This window comes from Centroberyx gerrardi, chromosome 13 (assembly GCF_048128805.1).
Source record: "Centroberyx gerrardi isolate f3 chromosome 13, fCenGer3.hap1.cur.20231027, whole genome shotgun sequence".
Classification (NCBI taxonomy): domain Eukaryota; kingdom Metazoa; phylum Chordata; class Actinopteri; order Beryciformes; family Berycidae; genus Centroberyx; species Centroberyx gerrardi.
In genome coordinates, this window is record NC_136009.1 from 21,769,642 (window position 1) to 21,781,688 (window position 12,047).

Below are 12,047 nucleotides of genomic sequence, written 5' to 3' on the forward strand. Positions count from 1 at the left end.
TTAAAAATATAAGGTATTTATTTGGAGCAAACCCTGACAAAAAGAAAAGAAATACGTAATATAAAAGTTAAACACCACAGGAAACCAAAACATTACAGTACATAGTTGTAATTACAGGTGTAACATTTTTGTTGCATCCTGAATTGCATAATGGGAACAAATCAAGTGTAAAAGCAGTTACAATGAATAAATATAATGCAAAGTACATAATTTTCTTAAGCTGCCCGTGCATGTGAAGCCGATTAGTTCAAGCAACATTATGTCAACTTTACAATGAAGTGAATTACTTTTTTTTTTTTTTTTAAATGATGCCATGTAATAAATAATAAAATAATAAAAGGCTATCAATATATACATAACCTACTCTAGTGAGATGAAAACCGCTACTCCAAAATGACAAAAACAATATATTGTACCATAAAAATTATATTTTGTTACTGAAACATGCTTTAGGCTCGCTAGTTGAAATACTGCGGTGGTTGATATGTTTTCTTTATTAACATATATATATGGTAAAGCATTATCATTATTGAAAGAGCACTGTAAATACAGTTAATTTTTCTACAATCAAAGAAGAAGAATCATGAAACAAAATCAAGAAACGTAATCAGAAAATATTCATCACAGCCTGAGATAGAGACAAAAATATGCACTAATGAAGTTGGTTCCTTGATGGGAATGTTGAATTATATACTGCACTAATGACAACAAAGGAGAACATAGTCCTTGCTCTTTGGCTGAATACCTGACCTGAGATTTACAAACACAGCTCAAACTTTCAAGCAGGTCATGCACAGATATGAAAAAAGTTACACAGTCAGTGTCTGAGCTCAGTAACAAGAGACAAGTCAAAGGCCATGATGATATTTAAAGACAAATCCACCCTTACAGTAGATACTCGTACACTGTTATATATCATCAATCTGTGATGTTCAGTGCATTCCAGATCTGCCTCCTCTACCTCTACTTCAGTTATTCGTTATTAGTTAGTAATTTCCCAGAATGCCTTTCAACAACCCCTAGAGAAGGGAGTATGAAGTTGTTGCTGTTAGCTATGGGGTTATGGGTTATACATGTTGGTGCAAAGTGAATTTGCACCAACATGTGAATAGCAAAGTGAATAGCAAAGTGGATTTTTCCAGTTGAGAAAAAGTGAGGCTGCATTGCATTCTGGTCTGTTGAGGCTACTGTCGGTGGAGAAATTGGTCTCTCTGCCTCTTCTATGATGGATTTCTCCCTGTATGATTGTTGAATGTTGTGCAAAATTGTGAGTCTAGAAAGACGCTCTTGCTCTTTGACCGTGAGGGACTGACACCAAAACCTGATGTTTACTGCTGATGTTTTAGATCGCTGGACATTTTTCTGCTATTAAACTCCATTGTAGCTGCGCTGGAAATATCACAGTGTGACATCACATTATCTACGTTTGGCCAGTTATCCAAGGGAATAAGAAAAATACACCACTGAACAACAAAATGGCACATCGCAATTAGGCTGTTTTTTTTAACAGTGTTGAAGTTTTTTAAAGTGGATTTTTCCTTTAAGTGCTTGTAGAGGAGAAAACAGTCGTGCAAGTGATGCCGTATTACACACATTTTTCAAGAGGAGAGTTACAGGCTCTCAGTGTTTCTCAGCTGACGATGGTGAAGGTAGTGGTGATGACGAAGACTCAGCAATAGCAGCCTCATTCACGCCTTGTTTGAAGAAGCTTCCATGAACCTTGAGCCTGTGCAACCTGTAGAGGAAACAACAAATGCTTAGTAGAGGCAGAATGCTGACTGGTCTAAATCCTACACTCATTCAGTTCCACTTGATTCACTGTAAAAGGCCCAAACCCTCTCTCACCTCCCAAGCCGCCGACTGTTTTGATCCTCTTTGGACTTCACAAATGTCACAGCATCACCTCCCTGAACCAGGTGGGCAAATTCTGAACCTTTAGCTCTGAAAGTGACCCTAGAGAAAAAAAAAACATGTTAAAAAAGATCACTAACTGACTTGCACACAGGTTAATTACGTTTTCAAACCATGTATTGGATCCTCCAAAGTGAAACTCACTTGGATTGTGTCTCCCCGGCTTTGATACGCAACCTGCGTATCGTGAAATCGTTCTCATTGAAAAAAGAGAAGAAGGAGTCGCTTTCCCACAGCATTTTCACCATCAGCAACTCCCCAATGTCTACATCAGTGGTGAGCAGGAAGGACACTGTGGTGTTGGTGTTTAGGTTGGACCTGAGGGTGCAGATGCAATGGGACACAAGATCATGTCAATTGTCATGGAGGTTAGTAGATAAACTATTCCAACAGTATAAGTATATTCAATAAATCCATATCCTATCCATCTTATTCCAGCTTTCTAGAATTATAAGTAAAATAAAGTGTTAACAGAATATACAGTGACACAAATTGATAAATAATAGTATGTTTTCATGAAGAGTTTGTGGAGCTTCTTACAGAGTTAGAGGGATTTCTTCTTTCTCCCCATGAGTTCCATAGAGGGACACAAGGATAGGCTGGTGAGTGAGGATGAGGGTCTTCTGGCTGAAGAAATGGGCCTTAATCTGGTAGTGAAAAACTGAAGAAACACAGTAATCTCTTAATAAGACACATCTCTCAAATCATGGTCCAATGTGCTGCTGGACACTCGCTTTACCTCCTCGAATACTAACAAATAGTCTAACTGTCTATTGTCCAAATGCCCTGTATGTTCTGTTGTCACTGTCTCTCTTCTCTCTGTATCTACTTTTATTGTACTTAGTGGATAAAATGATCTTTGTTATAAAATGAACAAAGTCAAAAACACACCTTTGAAAGGCATCTTCTCTCCAGTCTTGAGATACATCTTGGCATTTCTTGCGGTGCGGACCTTGTTAACGCTGTAGCCCATGTTGTTGCAGCGGTTCTTGCGGCAGTTCAGACACTGGCCTCTGTTGAAGGCGTCTTTAGAGCTGCAGCGGTACGCCGTGCTTTGCTGCTCACGGTTCACCAGCGAATCGATGAACAGATGCACGGAGCGCTCGTGGGCGCACTTAACAATCTGATCCACATCTGTAAAGGAGGACACACACTCAACTGGGGGCTGAACAGTGGCTGGTCAGTCCTAGATGTTTAGTTTGTAAAAGATTAAATAAAGCAAACGGGCAGAGAAACATAATCAATGTTTGAGACAGACTGATGATTGGAAGCAAACTGTAGAAAGAGATACTGCTTTGTTACAGGCACTTATTTTGTTGTACTGGGAACTGAGAGCCAATATGTTTCATTTGTCACTATGCACATTTTGGTCATGATGTCTTATTCCAGAGTCTCCGAAGTAAAATATGAAATGGTTGTACACTGTTACACTGTGTAAGATTTTGCTGCCAACTATTAGAGCTTGTATTAAAATGATTCCTCATTTTAAAAGGTGCTACATGTAGTATTTTAACGTCAACAAATCAGCCAAAGAGAAAACCTGTGACCAAAGACTTTGTTACAGAAAGCAACAGGGTTTTGGGGAATGTGATCTTAATTTTGAGAAACAGTAGCACTAACAATACCACTGGTGTGAGATAGAGGCTACCAATCATCTCCACCATAGTCTCATTTGTTTACAGTAATTATACCAATGGATCACAATTAATTTGACAATGAAATATTGATGTTTAAAAAGGCAACATGTAGCACCTTTAAGTGATGTATTTATGTGATTGATAATTTGTTAGAATTATCAAAAAGGCCAACACTTAAGAGCGTGTATCCTTTTGGAACACAATAAATCATTACTAGAGTTTATCTCTGCATTGTGTGTAGTTACTTATGTTAAGCGAACACAAATGACATACTGTTGATGCCGAACGCAGCAATCATCTTCATGGCATACTGAAAAGTACAGCCGGGCTGTTCGTTGCCTCCGTTGGGGTAGATATCCACATGGCCCACAGGTCTTTGAATGCCGATGCTGAAGTCTGGGCTTCCTTTGGTGTTAGTGTGAAGAACATCCACAAAGTTTGCGTCATCAGGCGACAGGCGGCGAAGCTCGTTGGCGTACTCAAAGTGAGGACCAGCTGGATCCAAGCCTGGAGACGTAAGAGAGGGATAAGACCCACAGGGCTTTAAGAGATTTTACGACTATGATTAAGACTAGTGCTGTGAAAAATGCAATAACAACCCGTGGTGCTGCTAATCTCTTTGTCATGCTACGTTCCCATGTTTCGTTATGTAATAGAGAGAGGTCACACCTGTTATCCTGTTGACTTTGTTGTCGGTGAGTTTGCCTGCAACCCCTGCCACATGGGCGCCCAGACTGTACCCCAGCAGGTGAAGCTTGGACAGATCATATTTCACTTCGACCTACAGGCAACAATCACAGTCAGAATCACTTTCAATAAAATACATGTACTGATTTTGTCTTGGTGACCCTTGGGAAAACACATTTTGTGCATTGACATACAGTATAGGGCAAGAGGATCTCACATACAGCAACAGGACAGTACAAGACGTACGATAGACACTAAACTTTGTAAATTACTCAACAAATATACGTTCAATATCTTTCACATTCCATATTACTGCATGCTGTATGGTTGCTGCAGTCGAGGGAAGTGTAAAGCGTGTCCAGGTGTGTATTGGTCCATGCATTGTGTATGCATATCCAATCTGTAGCACTGTCTTTATGTCATTACATCTTCATTCACAGACTCTCACCTCCAACCAGTTTATGAGCTTTGCCAAATCTTGGCCGGCCAGTTTGGTGTTCTCAGCTGAGTTGGGATAGTGATGTTGGGCCCGGTCCAGCCAGTCCACCACTATAACGTTGGCGTTGGGCTCTCTCTCAAACAGAGCAGCAACAAGCTTATGAACCCAGCTCTCAAAAAACCCTGCCACCTGGAACCAGACAGGATCATATGATGGGGTGTGATAGGAACTATAGTGACTGTAACTATGGAAAGGACTCCACCTTGGTAATAATAATAATAATAATTATTATTATTATTACTATTATCATTATTATTATTAGGCTATTATTATTATTATTATTTTCACAATTCAATTACAAAACACTTTAAAAAGGATACAAAAACACATAGAATCAACAGCAAAAAACATATTAAAACTAAAAATAATATTACATAAAACATAACATACATAACATAAAAGCAATACATAAAGTTAGTTTTAAGAAATGATTTAAAAGATGATACAGTCTTTCCAAAGTCTAGGAGCCCTGATAGCAAACATCCAACTGGTACACATGTATTTAATCTATCAAATATAATCATCAGCATCATTATCATCATCATCATCATCATCATAATCATCATTATAATAACTGCTCACTGAAGGTTTTTCTATTAATTTTTTCAACGAAGATGGAATGTAGATAGATTTTCAAAGTGTAATTCCTGAGACTGAATGGAAGCAGCTTGCAGGCTTACCGCCCAGCCATGGATGACAGCAAAAGTCTTCTGTGTGGTGTTGAATCCGCACTGAGAGACCGTCTCGTGCCTCCCAGGCACCAGGAGACACAGATCCTCCTCCGGCTCCTCCGCACTGCGCACCGAGAACTTTGTTTCAATGTCACTGTAGTCCGCAATCCAGTCTGTAGCGTTGCCTATAGGTGAGGAGAAACCAGTGAGGTGTTGTAGTGGCGTGACTGCTCAATACAGCCCTAAAGAATATGATATGGAAAACATGTCTTGCATCTGAAATGGCGAAAACAACGCAGGATTTGTGTGGAAAAATAGCCTTTATCAAACTTTGTACAATTTTACACATGAGGCTTATTGCCGATTTGAAAGCATATTAACACAGTTCAGTGCAATTTATGCAAAGTGAGTTAACTTTATCTCTAAAACCAGCTTGTTGGCACAGTGCAATTTCACCGCCTTCAGTTAAAAATGATCATCATATGGATAAAGATACATTTTGAACAGGATGCTGTGCAATTTATTTTAATGAATCAATATGAGAACATGAGACTTACTGAAAAAAGAGGCTTCGGTGGTGTTAGAGAGAGGCTCACATGATTTTATAATTGCAATCCCAATTAATAAGCAGGTAATCGCCTTTCCCGGCATAGCCTAGTAAAATAGCTTGAAGTGATTTAGAGAATTTTCCAGGTGAGGAAGAGAAGTGTTGCTCGCGCTAATCCAACGGAAATAAATTACCACCAGAATGAGATACAGTAGGCTATATTTTCTGAAATATTATCCAGACGCTGATGATGAATGAATGACTTGAATGTCTCTAATCTGTCAGTTCTTACCCTTATAGTAATCGTGACACCGCGTGCGACTGTAAACCTTTTGCCATTGGTCTAAAATTTTGAACGGGGCGTGGCCAACCTTCCCACACCGGGACAATGTCAACATATCACATGGTTTTAAACTGTAGTCTACTCCAGTCCTGCACCTGTTGACCTGACTTGTGTTATTGAAAATGTAAAATGTGTAGGCCTATTGTTTGATGTTAAACAATATCACCAATACAAGTAACTAACAAGTAACTTTTTATATTTGCAGATGCAGATAATTTGATGTCCTGCCAATGCGTGTTCCTGTCATAGAACTTGATGTGTACATATTGGCAAGCAACTTCAGTTTGTTCCAAGTGAGGTTTGCTGTCATAAGGCTCCAGACTGCTCAATCAGTCATGCAGCTTTCCAACTTTGCTGCAATCACTGTAAAGAAGAAGGACATTTTGAATGCAAGATAGCTTGTTGAACAATCTCAGCACGTTTCCTCACACTTATTGCACTCTGTCTAGGAATGCCAGTCAGAAATTGAGCATGCAGTGGTTGTGTTGATGCAATGAGGAATGTCCCCAGAATGGTTAGGCATATTCAGTTTCTTGGAACTTACATCATCGCACCAAATTTCCATTTAAGGGTTGACCTTGATGCCATTTTCTATGCTTTAAATGAACCAATGAAGCAATAGATCCTGCAGCCTCCCACAGTACATCAGTGACGCAAGGCCCATAAATCACAAGTGGCCTCTGTGCCGTCATGTTTCTGATCTTTGATGGAGCTCACTGCTAACAGTGCGATGCATAAACAGGCAGGCGCAGAGGAGCGGGTACGAAAACATAAATCATGTCTCTTCAACCCTTAGCAACAGGTTTATCTTGTTTTCACTACATTAGGACTAAATACATTTACAAAGGACACTGCCTCCATTGAGTCACATAAATTACACTCTTAAAAAGGAAAGGATGTGTTGTTTTGCACTGAGGGTCTAAGGCTGGTGGTGTCGGGTAGGTTAGGTTAGGCTACGGAGAATAGGTAGGCTGTTGTCTTGCTATAATCTGTTTTTGTGTGTCTTGCTCTTCCTGAAGTTTGTCCTGTATCATTCTGTTCTACGGTTGATTGTTAGCTAAATCTAACTGTTAGATCAGTTAGATTTAGCTAGGCTCATTCTCTGTACAGTCCTTTGAGACATGCTTGTGATAAAGGCCTATATAAACAAACTTGAACTTGAACTTGAACTTTTGAACACATCTGTGCGTCTTTATTTTCAAGACAACGTATGAATAACAACACATGTTGACATAACATAATGTAACACAAACATGCGATACATCAAAACAATTTTTTTTCACAGTGACAAAAACATGGAGGCAAAACACGAGTCTGATGCTGAGGAGAGTCCTGGCATAGCTGACTGACACAAAGTGACCATCATTCAGGTTATTAGCAGAAGACACTGCAACATGTCTCTTTACTCTCTATACTAGGATTTCTAAGAAACAGTGTGCGTGTGCGTGTGCGTGTGCGTGTGCGTGTGCGTGTGCGTGTGCGTGGTAAATTGGTGGGGGTTTGTTCCTTGTTCCATCCTCAAATAATGTGAAGCAGCCAGTGTAGGTCCCTCCATAGCTAATGAATTTCAATGCTGGCTTTGCATTTCATGGTCATGCACACTCATGCACTTCCAAAATACAAACAGAACCACAAATGCCTCCAAGGTTTCTAAATCCTGTTTACTGGCTTCCTTCTGTTCCCTCTTTGGCGTGACAGCAGACATCAGCACTGTCTTTTATCCTGCAGCTCCCCCTGCTGCTTTGAGGAGGGATGGTTGATCTGTAATACAAGTTTTACACCAATATCTCATTTTATGTCATAGTATTTTTCCTTTTAGGGATCTGAATAAGAAATGTTTCATCACTTCAGTCGACATCCTACAAGTAACCATTCTTTTCCATTAAGGTCCTCCTGTAGAGTTCATATTGGGTCGTCAAATGTGCTATGCATTTTGCTTTATTGGTAAGAGAGACATATGATTGAATTACAATAATATTATAGTTATCATAGTCTATACTAGATATTTTATTTGCATGAAAGAAAAAAGCTGCTGTGCCACTAAGATTGTTACCACAAGAGAGCAGCATTTCCCTCTATTTAGACGTCAGATAGATCATCCAAAGAGTGAAGCAGTCTCCTGACTCTAATCTTTAACTTAACCAACCCACTGACTAAAACCGCTGAGATGTGTCAAACAGGTTCATAGGTAAACAAGGAACACTGACAGAGGTGGAAATTATGATTTCATCAGAGGTAGAAGGAGTACTGAAATGTTAGTAGAAGAACTGCTGCTTCTTATATCTAAAAATATACCACTTATGACAAAGTTAGAGTATTATAGCCTACATACAGAATTACTGGTGGAATTACTGAAGTAGCACAGACTTTAAAAATAGCATTAGCCTAAAGGTCTGCTCAAGTACAGTAACAAAAGTACTTGTTACTTTTCTCTGGTTTCACTACAGTGTATTCCTCCTTCCAGAGTGTGACACACTGAATCTCTAAATAGGGAAATAGGGCTGGTTACAGTGATGACAGACAACTTGATAACGGATATATGGCTTAGCTGAATGGAAGACAACATGTCCCATGTGACTGAACAGGAGGGTAGGTTTGTGAAAATGCCAACATGAAAAATCAGCTTAGGGTATTGACATTTGACAAATTATGGATGTAATTGAAGTGGGTTTTGAAAGTGAACACTGAGTAGTACCATCACACTGCAGGACCCTACTCCTGCAGTGTGAAGAAGCCTTTCAACACCAGGCTTGTGGGGGACAACTGTGTTTCATCAAAGTGACAGCGCTCTGATCCCTTGGCTGATAAGATGAAGTCTAGACATTGCCACAAGACATGGTAGATCCAACTGGACTGAGTTGCAAAGCCAAATATAACACATGGACATCGCCCTCAAATGCTTCCGAACTATACACCGTGTCTGCGTGTGTCAGTCTTCACCTGAGAATCAGCGGATGGTGTTGTGTAACGAACCGACATGTTCGCACAGAAGCCTCCAAGCTGAAATGGGCTGACTTGTTTACTTTGGTTGAGTCAGAGTGCGCTTATGATGGATTAGTGTCGGTGAATACACTATGAATCAGTCTTCAGTCATACAGGTGTTACACACAACATCAAGTACTGCCAGAGCAAAGTTAGGGAACATTAGGTGTTGTCTGTCGTCACTCGTTACGTCACCGAGTAATGTAATAAAAACTTCTTATGTGGGTGTGCAGCGGTATGAAATCTTCACTCTTGCTCTATCGTACAATGTGGATTGGAAAAATTCAACACATTATTATCATGCACCTGACCAATGCCCATATTTCATGTGTGCATGATATCAAATACTTCACACTAGAAATGGGAAATGTACCAGTTTGTATTCTTCCTGGTAGCGCTCATACACACAGTCTAATCCGCTGCACCATTCCCATAGCTTTGTGATTTATACTTAGCAGTACTTTGACTCTACTCCCAAGGCGACCCTGCGGCTTTTGGGGGAGTTTTTACCATACAAGGAGAAGAGGAGTTTAGCTTGGTTTCCTGTGGGAGGGTTCTGATTTCTCTCACTCCACGTCTGATTCACTCCGTCTCTATTTCTCTCCCTTACCACCTCTCTCTCTTTCTGTCTGTCTGTCTGTCTGTCTGTCTCTCTCTATCTCCCTCTCACTCCCTCTCTTCTCCTCCTCTCCTGGTACTGGTCCAAGCCTCTTTCTGCTCAATAAACAACCCGAAGAGGGCAATTTTCTTCTGATTTTTGAAAGAAATGATCTTTAAAAAAGAATATCTGCTTCCAAAATCAATATTCGCTACATTAAAGTGTCAGAATTGTATCTGAGCAATGCGTTGTAATAACAATGTGTCAACCCAGCATGCCGACACACCAAATAAGGCACAGTGTCGACACAGTCACCACTCATATCATTGCAGGTCATGTTGTAAGTTTGAGCTAACTCCAGGATTGTAAAGCTAACAAATTACTGCCACCACTTTCATAAACTTACGCCAAAAAAGGCTGCATTTCCTCTCCTTGTTAAAGAGAATGGTTATAGTGCTGCTTACCTTTGGCCTCTTACTCTTTAAAAGAAGAGTAAAGATTTATGGTTCTATGTATCTATTGACGAAGATTTGGCATATTTCCTCAGAGTGATATGACTTCTGAAAAGGCGAGATGCCTAAAGACAATATTTGCATTCCACACTGTGTGCAGAACATAGTTTTGATCCACCAATGTGATATGAGGCGGATCTGGTTCTGACCTCTCACCTAACATGTGTATGAGCATAGATACTTTGACATACACTCCTCCAACTTAAAATACTTGAGGGAAACCACAGATTGTGAGGTTTGGTTTCATTTCAGTGTTCCTGGGCGGTGAACTCTGCGTTGCTAAACAAGTCCCGTTAAGTCCTGTTATGATCAAACTGACCAAGGGAGCATCTACAGGAGCAGCGACCGATTCAGTTGGATACTTGCTGGCATATTTACTCATCTAAAGGCAACATTAACAATAAGAGGCGCATTCTTTGAGGTTTATCCTTGGGCTTTACTTAAATGACCACTGTACGCCTCACTGTTCTTTGAATTTCCTTGTAGTCTTTATTTTTAGCCGGGGCAGCTGGCACAGCGAGCTGGAGAGCTGCAAACAAGCAAACAGGCCCATCGGTGGTGATGTCACCCTTATACACACACACACACACACACACACACACACACACACACTTCGTCCCACTCACTACCACAGTTTCACTTTTACCACTGATTGTACCAGGACTACTCATAAATGTAATAAAACAAAATTATAAATGCAATAAAATTCTTTCATTTCCCTTCTGTCTTCTATTTTATTGTTTTTCTACAATTCTCCTCCTTGTTGAGCTTTTGTTGTCATTTGGTTTCTGATTTTATCTTCTGTATGGATGTGCAAATAAACTAAACCTAAGCCTAAACCTCAGTGTCAAGAGCACTGGTCTCAGTGTCATAGCATGTCCTTGTCTTCCTAACATCTCATAAACTCTATTATAAAAATCTATTTCCTGTAAACCTTCTCAACAGTGCAAGTATTGTACCCCTCAATCAACAATGATTATTATATTGCACGCCTTAGAAATTACAGAAAACACATCTAAATAAAGGCTCGTCAAACCAATAGTAATTAAGAAGATCTTAATTGCTGAGGAGCTGTAGTTTGTGTCTTTGTAGCTCGACTGTAAAAGCTGCTTCCTAGCCTAGAGAATATGCAGTCGGTTCTTTCCCCTAATTTTCTTTGGCTGGATCATTTTCCATACAGCCCTTTTTCATTCGGTGGTAGAATGAGAACTATGTCCTTCCTAACCAACTCTGGTATTAACATCAATTTGAACATTCCTCAGCCAGAACACAGGCGTATAGATATGCAGCCCAAAGGGGAAAAAAAATTTAACATTCAGGAACTCATATTACTACCCCGTTAATATGAACAATGTCCTTTTGATGTCTGAGCTTTGGGCCTTTCCTTCTTCCTATCTGTTATTCCTCTCCTGTAAAAAAAAAAAGAGCAAAAGAAACCACAATCCAAATAAGGAGACGGGCTGAATATTGCCAAAACGTCTACACCAGGCCATTCCTCCAAGAGCCTTAGAGAGCTGAAGTTTAGATTAGGGAGGGGGGCACAGTGCGATCTAGGGGTAGCCAAGGCGGGGAGTGGCAGAAGGGGTAAACGGTGGGAAAGGGCTGTCACTAGGGACTGGGGCCGTCCAAACCTCCAGTCAAGTTTAAATCACATAGAGCT

At 40.1% G+C, this 12,047-nt stretch overlaps 1 protein-coding gene across 1 annotated transcript; it reads right to left on the bottom strand.

The window, feature by feature from the left end:
- On the bottom strand, positions 1 to 6,160 carry LOC139920660 (lipoprotein lipase). Its single transcript, XM_071910693.2, has 10 exons — positions 5,963 to 6,160; positions 5,415 to 5,590; positions 4,684 to 4,863; positions 4,218 to 4,329; positions 3,822 to 4,055; positions 2,803 to 3,045; positions 2,452 to 2,572; positions 2,056 to 2,229; positions 1,846 to 1,953; positions 1 to 1,735 (listed from the first exon to the last, which is right to left on the bottom strand). Exons 1-10 carry the CDS (start codon positions 6,054 to 6,056, stop codon positions 1,621 to 1,623), a joined length of 1,557 nt encoding a protein of 518 aa, XP_071766794.2. The 5' UTR covers positions 6,057 to 6,160; the 3' UTR covers positions 1 to 1,620.
- Positions 6,161 to 12,047: the final 5,887 nt, after the last annotated feature.